Genomic DNA, 15,707 nt, shown 5'->3' with positions numbered 1-15,707 from the left:
TCAATTTTAAGTCAAATTTTAGTGAGTCAAAAAAAAATTTAGTGAGTCAGAGAATTCTAGAGTAATAGATAAGGGTAAAGGGGTAGTATATCCAAGCAACAACCATTACTCTGACAAAAATGTGAACTTCTCTATGTCTCTTCTTAAGTGGATATAATGATGTAGTAGAGAAGTATTTCTTAAGGTGGAGTTCATAGGTCAGTGAAACATTGAGATTTGCTTATTTTTACCTCCCAAATGTATGGTTGCTATGGGACAGGACCGGAAGGGAACCTCATAAAATAGGGAAAGCCATTTAAGGTTATATGTCAAAGGGTTCATCATTGGAAAAAGAGAACAGCTTTCCTTTGAGGTACTGATTTTTTTTTTTAACATGATTCGAGAGTGATTGGGTCAACCCAGTGCACCTTGCTCTTAACTCCAGGAGCTTGCTAGGCTAAGGGAAAGTACATTTAGAGATTCTCTGGAGGATATAGGTTATTTAGTATATGTTTCAATCTGGGACCTTTGAGTTAAATTTACATTGGTTCTTAAGTAAGCCTTATCTACCAGATTTTGCTCTGGAACCAAACCAGGTTCCTGACATTTGTTGGACAAGAGAATACATTAAACTGAAACTCATCATGTGGCTTGATGAATTGGAACAGGCACTTCAGTTCAGGATTTCAGTTTCACTCCACTGCAGCCCAGACAGCACAGGAGCATCATTCTGCATGACTCTCTGTGCAAAAGCACCTTTCAAAAAAAAAAAAAATCTTAAAAATTTATAAAACTCAGGGGCGCTTGGGTGAGTCAGTCAGTTAAGCATCTGCCTTCAGCTCAGGTCATGATCCCAGAATCCTGGGATCAAGCCCTGGCTCCACTTCAGGCTCCCTGTTCAGCACGGAGTCCGCTTCTCCCACCTGCTCTACCTATCCCCTGCTCATGCTCTATCTCTCAAATAAATAAACAGAAGATCTTTTTAAAAATTAATAAAACTTGAAAGTTACTTCTGTGCAATTATTAGAAATATGCTTTCTCCTTTGCTTCAAAACAGAATGAGGAAAGACATTGAGAGAAGAGATCACACAGGGGGATTGGAGGGAAGAGAGGATGGAGCGAAAGAGAAAATGAGAATGAATTAGATATGGTGATGAAAGCTTGAGTGAACTTGCTGGTATCCATGGCCCTGATGTTGAGTTAGAAGCTTCTAGAGCAGTGAGGAACAAAGTGTACTCCCTTTCATAAAAGAGACACCCTTCCTGTGGGCATTTGCAGTGCTGCCCAATTGAACTCTCCCTGATGATAGAAATGGTTTCTATCTAAGCTTCTGGTATAGTAGGTGAGTGTTGAGAGCTTGAAATGTGGCTATTTTGACTGAAAAACTGAAATTTTAATTGTATTTCATTTCAATTTGATAAATAAATATAAACATGATTCAATCAATAAATTTAAATAAATATAAACATAAATAACCAGAAGATATTTAACTTCTATGACTTGTGGCTGCCTTTTTGTACAGCACAGCCATAGGACATATACTTAATGCCTTTGTTCATTTCTTACTATTTTCTTTATTATTATTGCATACAAAGCAATAATAATGAACTGCACCTGGTACAGAGACAGGGATTTATTCATCTCCTTGCTTAGATCTTAGCAAAGATCTTTAGAACTCAGAAGGTATTGGTACCTTATACATTGCTTATGTTCATATTGCTGAAATATTAATGATTATAACCACATCCATTTTGTAGCATAAATATGTTTATTATATGTGGTGGTTGTTACTGTTCTTAGTAAGAGTGCTGAGAAGATTGAGGAAATTCTTAGTGACAGCTCCTCAGAGAATGAGGAAGATGAAGAACCACCTGATCGTCGTCAGGAAGCAAATGCAGATTTGTCATCTGAATATTGGCAAATTCAGAAACTGGTGAAATATTTAAAGGTAAGACAAACCTCTTTGTATTGTGTTTACAATGATTCTTTTAATTCCTTTCCTAAAAATGTATATTCTACTTCCAAATTGATTATATATGTATATATATATATATTTTTTTTTTTCAAATAAGAGTAGTAAAAACTCCCGTTATTATTTAAATGTGCATGGGGAATGGTCTTATTACCCTGTGTGCACAGGGGAAGGTCTTATTACCCTGAGGATAGCACGGTTAGTCCTCGTGGAGCAGCCGGTCTGCCTGGTACCAACCCTTTCCCCTGGGCCATGGTAGCCAGCAGCTATTATGACTTGCCATCATTTTACACCTTGCAGTATGCTGTGGCATCAAGAACATGGATTTGTTTTAAAGTTGGACTATAATTTCTAGGCTGTGTTACTTACCAACAGTATAGCTGTTGATTATAGCTTTGAGCCTTATTTTTCTTAACCTATGGAAAATAGGTTAATACCTGTCCTATAGGATTACTTCAGGGTTGGTAAAGCATATTTGAAAGATGTGGATAGTGTTTGGTACATTGTAGATACTTAAAATATGTATCAGTCCCTTTTCATTACTCTCAACATAATATGTGTAAACACATGTTACATAATAATGGCCTATATAATGTATTTAAGACATGAATGGGGGCAGGGCAGGGAAAATGATTTGCCAAAACCCAGATTAATATCAGTGGATAACTGATATTGATAATGTCTAGGTAGGCCAGGACTAAAGCAATAGTTGAGAAGTACTCGTAAAAACATTTTTACTTAACTCATAGTTTCCTCCAGCTTTTCTACATGATTGAGTGAATCAAGGGCATTTGCCAATGGCTTTGCAATATGTAAAGATATTTATGTGGCTCCTAAATTACTTAAGGCTACTTTTCTGGTGCCCTTGAGGTCCTTCAAAGCTGACAGGTAAAATAGTTTATACATACATTTTTGTGAATTCAATAAACATCCTCTGCATGGACACAGCTTTGTAGCTGAGAAAGTTGCTTTAGAAGAAAAATATGCCCCCTTTCTTAGCATGGTCCCAGCTGCAATTCCCTGTATTTCTCAGGAAAAAAAAATCTATGTTTTCCTGAATCCCAAGAAAAATTAGTCAAGAAATTGGGAAAAAGTATTCTAATTCTCCACTGTAACATAGATTTCAATGGCCAGACCAGGATCCAGGCAAGCAAATCAAAGATTTTCATCATTAAAAAAGGATGGGAGCTTCTGTGAAGCAAATCCTAATGCCCACCTTAGGTACTATGCTTTTGAAAGCCTAGTTATTAAATGCTTTGTTTTAAAATTTCATCTTAAGAATAATATCTTTTAAATAGTAAATATTTTTATATCAACTTCAATTTTTAAAATGGCTTTGATTTGGCATTTATTTCGTGGTAATGTTCCCCTCTTTTAGTGGAGATCATTTTTCATGTTATTGCAATAGATATGTTTGAGGTTTTTTTTAATAGAAAACCTCTGAAATTTTTAGCATATCTATTACAAAAAATGATATACTATTTATTATTATGGAAAACTTTTAGGATCATCATTATCACCTAAAAATATATAAATACAATTTGGGAAAAAACATGGAATGATTATCATTTCAAGAATTCCTAAGAATTTGGAGATCTTACTCTGGGATCTTGAATATTCCTATCCTAGGAATTTGGAAACTATCTGGAGCACAGGCTGGAGGTCAGGCCCCATGGTCAGGCACATGCCCTTGGTGGGCGTCTTTGCATACAAATCATGCAGTCAACATAGTGGTTCAGCCTAGCATGCACAGCACCAATGTTCAGACTCAGAAGACCTTCCTGATGGTAGGAAGGTCCGTGGATCTTCCCACCATCTCTCCTGTACTCATAAAGCACATGTCACTCTGGGGGGGGGGGGGGAGGGAAATGCATCAGAGAATTTTGCCATCTAGCATTTGAACAACTTGAGCCAGATGGGAGCCCTGGTGTTTATACAAATAATTCTGGTCTGTTAACTTTATTTCATTAGTCAAAGGAAATAAAGAGTCAACAGGAAAGACGCATGGATGGACCAGGAGGCACACTACCAGAGCAGTTAGAAGCATGACCTTCCATGTTAGAAAGATTCTAATTGGGTCAGGCGTCTGCCACTTACTGGCTCAGTAGCCTTGAGGTATTTGACTGACCTCTGTGAGTTTCAGTTTGTTTTCTCATTGGTCAAGTTGGCAAAAACAAAGGTTCTCATGTTTTATGATTATTATGAAAAAGATCTGACACATATAAAGTGCTTAGCAGAAAGTACTCAGTACTCGTTAGTAATAATAATGGCTTCTGTTACATATTATTATTATTATAGACAACATATGGTGTGGAGTCTTCTGGACTTGCAAAGCTGGCCTTCAACTTTTGCTTTAAATTTTCTAGCAACCAATAAAAGGAGGGAAATACAGAGTTAATACCATGAGGGAAAGACTCTTACCATCATGAGGTAGAAATAGCCCAGTTGCCAATGTGTGTAACTGATCCTGGTACTAAGAGCAGAAAGAATTTTCTCCCTGAGGATTTAATGAAGCAGACAGTGAGTGTGGTAGTGAATGACATCCTTAATAATATCCTCCCAGTGAACATGGCAATGAGCGTTTCTCGTAATAGCCTAACTATTGGATAACTATCTTGAGTTTTTCGACTATTTAGGATAAGTCCATATAAATCAGGCCAAAAAGGGATGCACTATTTCTGTCCCAGAACAGCTAAGGAAAACATTTATTGATGAAGTGCTACTTAAGCTTGCACAAGTTATTCATCAATAAATCATGTGCAAATGTGATACTTTTGGCCAGACAGTAAATTGCTTGGAATTATTATAGTTCCCACAGGTAGATATTCTTAACATAGCCAATAAAAGAAAAAGTATATCTACAAATGATTTCAAGCTTTTTGACACAGATAAATGTTTTATATGGGGACACAAAAGGATATTAAAAGTCTATGAAATGCAAAATTGAATGTCTCTAGGTAATCTCAAAATAAATACACCTGACATTTTAATTGCAGACTTATGCCTTAAATGTAGACTTACACTAGTAGAAAAATGTTAATGTTGACCTGACTTTCTACTTACCATTTTCCAAGTACAGCAATGTCTGTAATTGTTGAAAAAAATTTGATGAGCTCATTAATACCCAAACAGGTCAATGAACTATAGCTTGTTATTTATCCAGAGCTATGAGCTCAGATCTTGGCATGTAAGTAAAGGGAATTTATATTTAATTATTTGGCTTTGACATACATTCATTTCAACTTACAAGTTTTATATATGCATATATTCTTTTAATCTAGATTTTTAGAATACAATTTAATTTTTAAACTAATGAAGACTTTGCATTTTTACTTTTTAACCTTCCAACTTCTTCCTCCCCCCACACACATAACAGATGACTCTGTACCCGAGTTCTAAAAGAAGCAATAAACCACCTTTTCAGCTTCCTTAGCAAGAAACACATTCTTTCTTCTGCTATCTTTATGGTTCAACTTGTCTGTCTTGTCAGCTACTCAAATGGAAAGACCATATTAAACTCACTTCTATGTCTTGCAGAGTGCCTAGCCAGTGAGTACAGGCTTGTCTCTCAACCCTCTGCTCAGGAGGTGTGATGGGGAGAGAATGGGTTCCCAAAGGGCCAGGCTGTGCTGTTCTTCATGCTCAGCTCCTTGAGAGCAGTTTTTCCTCCCTGTGAGCCAGAGTCATTCCTTCTGCTCTTGACATCTTTCCCACCTTCTCTTACCCTCTCCCTTTCCTGTTCCCTTTCTCCATGTAGATATGCAATTTTATTGCTGTATATTCTAGCTTTCTATGGGTATTATTTTTCCCCTGGCCAGGGCTGCTTTAAAATCTCGCAATTAAAATGTTTTGCTTTGGATCGATTCCAGCAATTGGGGAAGATAGTTTGTTAAGGTGCATCCCACACTGATTCTGTGAAGTTTTGTAAAATGTGGAAGTTTTACTACTCAACCAGTTACATTCACAAAGAACCCCTTTATGAAATAGGAGGAGAGTTGCAGAATTTTATTTTGTTTGGAAATGTGGATTAGTCACAAGTATTATAGTATTATAAGTTAATACAAATGGGTACTCTTCAGTCAAGTGAGAGAAAATGTTGAACAGTTGTAACTATAAGTAGGTCTGCATTTCATACACATTATACCTATCATGAAACTGAAGAATGAATTTCTGGACACAAGGTTTCAAGCCTATTGAAATCTATTACTGTGTGGATTGGAGAAGGATTGGGTATGGAACTTAATACTATAGGATAAATAAATCCAGGAGAAAATTGAGGAGGCTATAGAGTGATGCCAAGAATGTGACTGGTTAAGATTTTAGGTAGTTTGGAGGGATCACAGAGACTGGGTCTAGAATCCTGCTCTATCTCCCTTATAGGCATTTCCTTGTCACTTGAGGATAAGATGTCAATACTACTCTGGCATTACCTCCAGGCTCAGATGGGAGATTATTAGCAAGCGGGCTTGTAGATGTCTGCCGCTACTCTGAAGTGCTTCATCTCAGCTGGTCTTGTTCCTGGGTCCTTGAGGCAATAATGGAAGCATCTGGGGTCAATCCCCAGGGCCATCTTCCCAGGTGTGCCTCCTCCTTGCAGGATGCCTATTTCTACACCTGGGATTTTGATCAGAGCCCAGCCAGGGGATCAGGATGATGAAAGCAGGGATTTAGAAAGTTGAGTCCAGCAGTAGGTGGTCTACATAATGAATCAGACTGGGAAGAGACAGAAGACCAGTAACCAGGGGGTTGCAGTGATCAGAGTGTGCTGGGGGCTTTGAATAGGATACTGTCCTTGGAAGTATCTTGGAAGCAGCAAAGAAATGGCTAGGAAAGGAAGCAGGTCAGTTTATGAGGAGGCTTGGGTTTGGATCAGATTGAGTTTGAAAAAATGAAATACCCAAATAGAAATGCCCATGCCGTAGTTGGAAATAAAGGACTGAAGCTCACATTATTCATTAAAAATCGAACTACTGCTTCTGGACCCAAGGGCATGAATGAGCATGTGAAGCATTGTGCCTGTTTTTGTCTTTTTATTCATGAAGGAATATGACCTCTTAATAACTAATCAGAAAGTAGCTGCCTCCCATTCCAGTTAGTACAACCAAGGCAAGTTTTTTTTAAAGATTTTATTTATTCACTCACAAGAGACACACAGAGAGAGGCAGAGACAATGGAAGAGGGAGAAGCAGGCTCCCTATGGGGAGCCCAATATGGGACTCAATCCCAGGACCCTGGGATCACGACCTGAGCCAAAGGCAGATGTTCAACTGCTGAGCCACCCAGCCATCCCCCAAAGCGATATTTTTAGATCAAAATTCCATTATTATTCCAATAGAAGTCTTTCCTTAAATATTAGTTTGCCAGCTTACAAACAGATTGATTCATCAGCTTTTTTTTTTAAAAATCTTAAAGTAGGGATCCCTGGGTGGCGCAGTGGTTTGGCGCCTGCCTTTGGCCCAGGGCGCGATCCTGGAGACCCGGGATCGAATCCCACGTCGGGCTCCCTGCATGGAGCCTGCTTCTCCCTCTGCCTGTGTCTCTGCCTCTCTCTCTCTCTCTCACTATCATAAATAAATAAAAATTAAAAAAAAAAAAAAAGCTTTAAAAAAAAAATCTTAAAGTAACATTTTATTTGGTAATTTTATGCAACTAGCCAGTAGATAAAAAAAGATTAATTAAAGAAAGATAGGAAAGTTTGAAGCAAAAAGAGAACAATGTTTATTTTTAAAGTAAGGTTCCCTCCAGTTGAAAGCTCCTACACCCTAAAACCATAAGGAACTATGGTTCCTTCCTATGATGAAGTCAGGGAAAGATGGGGTTTTTAATGTAAATTCACAAATGTGGTATCATTCTTAAATGTTAAATCTGTGCAGTCGTTGTTCCCAAGTCCTGGGGGATGGTGATATTGTCCAGACATGTGTCACTCAGTGGAGAATGGCTAATGCTGGCTGCTGAGTGACATCATATGATCACAACTGGGCATCACCACACATTCATTCTCTTCCCCCAGCCACCATGTTGTGAGGGTGGTGCCTAATTTTTTTTTAATTGTCTTTGATCAAATTCGTGAAACACTGGTGTTTATTTCACCTTTCATGTGAGCCAGGGGTCTTGCTAGTTACTCTCCTGCTCTGTTACGTATCTGCAAATTGAGATCTCTCAGGCCATGAAAAGTGAAGTTACCCCCCAGCTTTGCAGTGACCAAGACTCTGTTCCACAGTGAGCAGAATCACATCAGAAACTCAAAGAATCACATCAGAAATTCCACAAGGCTTCCCAGGAGACCCCGCAGGCTCTGTCCTTGGCATGTTTTAGATTTCCCCGTCTGGAAGGGGATTCGCTGCAGAGACATTTTGAAACTTTAAAACCTTTGTTAAAGACTACTTTTGTGGCATTCAGTTCCTTAATAATCTTTCATGAGCTGATTAAACACACACACAACCACCTTAATTGGTTAAAGAGTTCTTCTAAGTGGTAATTGGGAGTTATGTGATTTTTCATTGCAGGAATTTGATGTACTTTACAGTCAATTACAGTTAATTAAATTCCTTTCCCCTTACTCGGGTTTTGGGTATGGAGGTGCAGGTAGTGTGATCCTTATTTCATTGGTGGAAAAGCTGAGAAATAGTTCACTCTGGGCCACACAGAAGGCGAGGTGGCCGTGGGCCAGGCTGATGTTCAGGCTTCTATCTTTACTGCCTGTTGCCTAGTTATTCTGTTCCTCTGTCAAGAAACTCAGGACACAGAGGGCCTTCAGGCCTTGCTGTTGTGTCCTCCTATTTACTCTCTTGTTTGGTTTTCTTCATTTGAGTAAGAAACTAAATAAACAGGGAGCATTTCTAAACAAAGGAATTCAATGTTCATTTCTGGAAGGCACTATGAGAGTGTGCTCTTTGGCTAAGTTTATACTGAAAGAGATGGAGAAGATTGTGATAGAACAGTGTTATTTGTGTTCAGCAGAATCCTTAAAAAAATGGAAAAAATGGTCACTTTTTATATATTCAAATGAATGGCAGTAGTTAGAAAGCAAAGTTACTACCACCTTCCTGAGAAAGTCTTTAAGTTAATACATGTGGTGTTGCATTGATGTGGGTTAACTTTTAAAAAAATGTCTCCATGACAAAAGAGTTTTATCCTTTAAAAAAAAAAACACTGTTAGAAATCATAAGATATTTTAAATTGCATCACCTAAAAAATTTCTACTTAGTAGAATTTGCACTTATGTTTTCTTAAATACTGCAAGGTAAGTCATGAACATACTTTAAGTACTTGGATTACTTGAGTTGTGTGTCACTTGTATATTTATATATTGCCCCCCAAAAAAATGATCCTTTGTTACAAAGGAGGTCATGAAAGTGACGGAGAGTCTCCTCATCTCCACAGAGGAATCTGTATTCCACAAATAAACTAATTGAGCTTTTTAGTTTTTGAGCTATAAGCTCTTTTTGCCCCTTGGGTATCATAAACAAGAGTGGAGAAAAGCAAAGATAACTGGATAAGAACGATAAAGTAATGCTACTGAATCATAACACTTCATACCACCATTGGCTGACATTATACAACCACATCAACTTACCTACTGGAAAATGACGATGTTAAAAATCTCAAGGGAGCTCCCTTAAGCTTTAACTCATTCATTCATTCATTCATTCATAAATGTACCTGTGAGCCCGCCCAGCTAGAATACAATTCTATGATATTACACATTGCTCATCTAGCTAGTCATAAGATATTTGATTGTAAAGAACTTTGCTATCAAACTTTTATGTGACTTCTGTTCAGTTTTATGTAATCTGAAAATGTAAAATGGGGGGAATTTGTTGCTCAGTGTATTGCCAGCAACACTATTGTTTGTTCCTCAAAGTATGCTTTCCCCCAAATTTACTTGAGAGGCTAAATAAATGGTAGAAAAGTAGCGTTGCCTAGTTCCCAGTTTGTATAATGCTTTAGGCTGCTTTACTTTTTATTGAAAAAACACATATTCAGGTCCTATTATAAAAGTTTGCACATTGAAGAATCTATAAATAGAAGAGTTAGGGAGTAAAAGGTACCAGATTTGGTATAAGTGATCTTTTCATTTTATATGCATATACTTGTACTGTACTCATTATTAGAAATTGCATATTTGTAGGAAAAATATTAAACTCTAGGTCCCATTGTGGTCCACTAGCCTTTGCTAGTCCCACTGGCAAAGGCTGTGGCTCCTTTCCCAGCTCCTGCTGTCTGGGGGTGTGTGGCTGGCTGTGGCCTTCTGATATTTCTGGGACATGCAGGGCATTGCAGAAGCACACGTTTCTCTTCTAGCCCTCCCTTATCTCTTTTCTGTATTTAAGTTATTTAAATCTTATAAAAATAATACATTAATATATACCCTAAAATTTAAGCCATGCAAAAGAATAACAGGGAAAGCCCCCTTCCAGATGTTTCTGTTTATATAAATATACATATGAAATTTTTATGTATGAAATGAAGTCAGACTACTTGTTATGTGACATTTTGCATTTTATATTTAATGTTTTCTTGGTGATCCTCCATATCTGCCTCAGTTCTTCTAATTACAACATTGTTTTGTACTATATGAATATATCAATAATTTATGTAACAGTTCCCTTACTGATAACATTTTGCCTTGTCTCCCAGATCAATTTTTATTATTACAACATTGTAAATATTTTTACATATTCTTTGGATATGTATCCTATTTCTGTAGGATAGCTACTTTGAAGTAGAATTGCTTGGGTCAAAGACTGTGTACATTTAAAATTTTGATAGTTCTAATGGGGAGGTGTTGTTCAATTGGTACAAAATTTTAGTTTCACAAGCTCTAGAGAGCTGCACAGCATAGTTAACAATATTGAATTGTACATTTAAAAAATGTAAGAGGGTATTTGATCTCATGGTAAGTGTAAGTATGACAAAAAGGGAAGAGACATAAGAAAACTTTTGGAGGCAATGGATGTTCCTGTTATCTTGATTGTGGTGATGGTTTCACAGATGTACGCATGTGTCCCAACTCGTTTTTTGCATATCAGTTCCACCTCAATCTATTTTAAACAAGAAACAATATATGCACAATGAAGTTAGAGAAGTATTACAATGAAATTTTAAAATTTAAAGAGAAATAATGAAAAGTAATAAACTGACCAAGCTTGGTTTGAATAAAAAAAAATTTTGTAGCTACTTACACAAAGCAAATACTAGTTTACACTCAATTAGTAATATACCAATGATTTTTGACCTTGAACACAGTGAAATCAGCCAGGCTCCTAAAAACTAAACAAAGCAAAAATCTCAATGCTCAGGTAATATTCATGGAAGTTTTAAACCAATTGGTGTGAAGTGGGATCTAGGCAGATTGTCTTTAAAATCTTTCCAGGGTGTTAAAATTATTTGTTTAGAAATAAGGTTCATTGTTACAAATTCTCACTAATCTACAGTCTTTTTTTATTTTGGCCAATTCCAAATGGGGAGAGAATGTATCTTTTTTATATATATAAATTTATTTTTTATTGGTGTTCAATTTGCCAACATATAGAATAACACCCAGTGCTCATCCCATCATGTGCCCCCCTCAGTGCCCGCCACCCAGTCACCCTCACCCCCCGCCCACCTCCCCCTCCACCACCCCTAGTTCGTTTCTCAGAGTTAGGAGTCTCTCATGTTCTGTCTCCCTTTCTGATATTTCCCACTCATTTTTTTCTCCTTTCCCCTTTGCTCCCTTTCACTACTTTTTATATTCCCCAAATGAACGAGACCATATAATGTTTGTCCTTCTCCGATTGACTTATTTCACTCAGCATAATACCCTCCAGTTCCATCCACATCGAAGCAAATGTTGGGTATTTGTCGTTTCTAATTGCTGAGGAATATTCCATTGTATACATAGACCACATCTTCTTTATCCATTCATCTTTCGATGGACACCGAGGCTCCTTCCACAGTTAGGCTATTGTGGACATTGCTGCTAGAAACATCGGGGTGCAGGTGTCCCGGCGTTTCACTGCATCTGTATCTTTGGGGTAAATCCCCAGCAGTGCAATTGCTGGGTCGTAGGGCAGGTCTATTTTTAACTCTTTGAGGAACCTCCACACAGTTTTCCAGAGTGGCTGCACCAGTTCACATTCCCACCAACAGTGCAAGAGGGTTCCCTTTTCTCTGCATCCTCTCCAACGTTTGTGGTTTCCTGCCTTGTTAATTTTCCCCATCCTCACTGGTGTGAGGTGGTATCTCATTGTGGTTTTGATTTGTATTTCCCTGATGGCAAGTGATGCAGAGCATTTTCTCATGTGCATGTTGGCCATGTCTATGTCTTCCTCTGTGAGATTTCTCTTCATGTCTTTTGCCCATTTCATGATTGGATTGTTTGTTTCTTTGGTGTTGAGTTTAATAAGTTCTTTATAGGTCTTGGAAACTAGCCCTTTATCTGATACGTCATTTGCAAATATCTTCTCCCATTCTGTAGGTTGTCTTTTAGTTTTGTTGACTGTATCCTTTGCTGTGCAAAAGCTTCTTATCTTGATGAAGTCCCAATAGTTCATTTTTGCTTTTGTTTCTCTTGCCTTCGTGGATGTATCTTGCAAGAAGTTACTGTGGCCGAGTTCAAAAAGGGTGTTGCCTGTGTTCTCCTCTAGGATTTTGATGGAATCTTGTCTCACATTTAGATCTTTCATCCATTTTGAGCTTATCTTTGTGTCTGGTGCAAGAGAGTGGTCTAGTTTCATTCTTCTGCATGTGGATGTCCAATTTTCCCGGCACCATTTATTGAAGAGACTCTCTTTCTTCCAATGGATAGTCTTTCCTCCTTTGTCGAATATTAGTTGACCATAAAGTTGAGGGTCCACTTCTGGGTTCTCTATTCTGTTCCATTGATCTATGTGTCTGTTTTTGTGCCAGTACCACACTGTCTTGATGACCACAGCTTTGTAGTACAACCTGAAATCTGGCATTGTGATGCCCCCAGCTATGGTTTTCTTTTTTAAAATTCCCCTGGCTATTCAGGGTCTTTTCTGATTCCACACAAATCTTAAAATAATTTGTTCCAACTGAGAGAATGTATCTTGTGTGAATTTGCATATTCCTGATTAGTAGTGAAGTTGATAAATATTTTCATGTGTCCAATAACCATTGCATTGTATATCTTGCCTATTTTTCTGTGGTTGTGTTTTGAATCTTAATACAAATTAACCCTTTGTTATAGTATTTGTAAGTATTTTCTTTCAGTTTCTCATGTCTTTTTATCTACTCTTCTGTTTGAAAACTTTAAAATTGTACATTAGTAAATATATTGATTTTCCTTCATAGCTTATAAAATTTTGTGTATTAAGAGCTAAGAAGATTTTTCTGATGTCATTTCAAGAGAACAAAAATTTTTTATTTCCTCCTTGTAGGTTTATAGTTTTAAAAAAATGTTTAGAAGTTGCTTCTATCTTGATGTCATTTTATGTATAGTGTGAGGCAGGGATCTAATTTTACTTTTTTTTTTCTTTGATGGAGATTCAGTTGTATCAACACAGATAATTGGCTTCTCCACTCTTTCCTCAAGTGATCTGAGATATTACCTATATCAAGTATTGTCATCTCATATGTGAGAGTTTCTTTCTGGATCCTTCTCTATTACATTGAGTTATTTGGATGCTCCCATGCCAGGCCCATGCTGTTTTAATTACTGCTACTTTGGTGTATTTTAATACTTGATTGGCCAGAGAGTTTTCTTAAATTCTTTAAAACTACTTTTTGCATATTTTCCATTCCAGATCATTTTTAGAAAAGTTGAAAATCAAATAAAAAAAAAAACCCTCAAAAATGCTACCGGGGATTTTGGCTGGTCTACATGAATTTATAAATTATTTTGGATAAATTGCAATTTTTTCAAGCTTTTATTTAAATTCCAGTTAGTTAACCACAGTGTAATATTAGCTTCAGGTGTACAACTTAGTGATTCAGCACTTAAATACAACACCCGGCGTCCATCACAACAAATGCTCTCCTTAATCCCCATCCCCTACTTAACACCTCCCTGCCTCCCCCCTCCCTTCTGGTAGCCATCAGTTTGTTCTTTCTAGTTAAGAGTCTGTTTCTTTTTCTTGGTTTTCCTTTCTTCCCACCCCCATGTTCATTTTTTTTAATTCTTAAATTCCACATATGAGTGAAATCCTATGGTATTTGTCTTTCTCTAACTGACCTATTTCAATTAGCATTATACTCGCTCTATCCATGCCATTGCAAATGGCAAGATTTCACTCTTTTGATGGCTGAGTAATATTCCGTTGTATATATGCCACATCTTCTTTATCCATTCATCAGTCAATGGACATTTGGGCTTTTTCCATAATTTGGCTATTGTTGATAATGCTGCTATAAATATTCCCTTTTTCCATTCCCTTTGAATTAGTATATTTGTATCCTTTGGTTAATGCTGCTATTTCCTGTATTATAATTTTATCCATTCTGACTGGTGTGAGGTGATATCTCATTGTAGTTTTAATTTGTATGTCCCTAATGATGAGTGATGTTGAAAATTTTTTAATGTGTGTCTGTTGGCCATCTGGATATCTTCTTTGGAGAAATGTCTGTTTATATCTTCTTTCCATTTTTTAATTGGGTTGTGTTTTGGGTGTTGAGTTTTATAAATTCTTTATAGATTTTGGATACCAACTCTTTGTCAACTCGTATGTCATTTGTAAAAATCTTTTCCCATCCCATAGGTTGCCTTTTAGTTTTATTGATTGTTTCCTTTGCTGTGTAGAAGCTTTTTATCTGATGAAGTTCCAGTAGTTAATATTTGCATTTATTTTCCTTGCCTCAAGAGAAGCTGATGTCAAAGGTTAGGGCTGATGTCAAAGAGGTTGCTGCCTGTGTTCTCCTCTAGGATTTTAATGATTTCCTGTCTCACATTTAGGTCTTTAATCCATCTTGAATTTATTTCTGTGGATGGTGTAAGAAAAAGATCTACTTTCAATCTTTAGCATGTCGCTGTCCAGTTTTTCCAACACTTTGTTGGAGAGACTATCTTTTTTCCATTAGATATTCTTTCTTGCATTGTCAAAGATTAATTGACCATATAGTTGTGGGCTTGCAAATTTTAATATCATTCAGTTATCCTATTCAGGAACATGGTATGACCATTCATTTATTTTTAAATTTGTATGTATTTTAGTAAAACTTAATAGCTTCTTTTCCACATATTTTCAACATACTGTGAGATTTACTCCTTGATATTTTTGTTATTATTTTGCTAATACTGGCATGGGAACATTTTTCAAATTATGCATTGTGATTTGTTATTCCTAGTGTATGGGGGAGTTACTCATTTTTAATGTGGCCCTTATATCCACTTTATTGAGCTATTTTTATTAATTATCATAATTATTCAGTATAGTCTTCCAAATCTTTTTAGAAAGGCAGTTATATTTGCTACAAATTTTTCCTCATTGCAGTGACTAGGACATTCCAGCAGATTATCTATTTCTGTAAATGTTCCATGTCTGTTTAAAAGGAATGTGTAGGGAATGCTTGCATTGTTCCTTACCCATTCCCAATAAAAATTCTCAGCAAGCTTGTAATACAACAGTTTGAGTCTAATTTCTTTTTTCCTCTGGAACAATATTTTCTCATTTTCTTTCCTGGAGTTCTATTGAGTCTCATCTCTTGAGTCTTAGGTTTATGAGTGCTGAATCATCAGTATAAAGCCAGTTTGCAAATAAACAGAAAGCAAAGCAATATATTTTACTATTTTGACTTACGTGCTCATATGCCA

The 15,707-nt window shown here is 36.8% G+C and overlaps 1 protein-coding gene across 12 annotated transcripts in view; it reads left to right on the top strand.

Moving 5' to 3' along the window:
- LOC144309699 (outer dynein arm-docking complex subunit 2-like) overlaps positions 1 to 15,707 on the top strand; it is a 166,750-nt gene that overhangs the window by 72,720 nt on the left and 78,323 nt on the right. For all 12 annotated transcript variants that reach the window (XM_077890806.1, XM_077890803.1, XM_077890805.1 and 9 more), the window contains one exon: positions 1,780 to 1,927. In XM_077890806.1, the coding sequence (XP_077746932.1) occupies positions 1,780 to 1,927 (148 nt within the window). The remainder of the gene's footprint in view (positions 1 to 1,779; positions 1,928 to 15,707) is intronic.

The sequence above is a fragment of the Canis aureus genome, unplaced genomic scaffold (genome assembly GCF_053574225.1).
Source record: "Canis aureus isolate CA01 unplaced genomic scaffold, VMU_Caureus_v.1.0 ptg000175l_RagTag, whole genome shotgun sequence".
Taxonomy (NCBI): Eukaryota; Metazoa; Chordata; class Mammalia; order Carnivora; family Canidae; genus Canis; species Canis aureus.
Note: the sequence above shows the minus strand (reverse complement) of the source record. Positions and strands in the feature narration are given on the sequence as shown.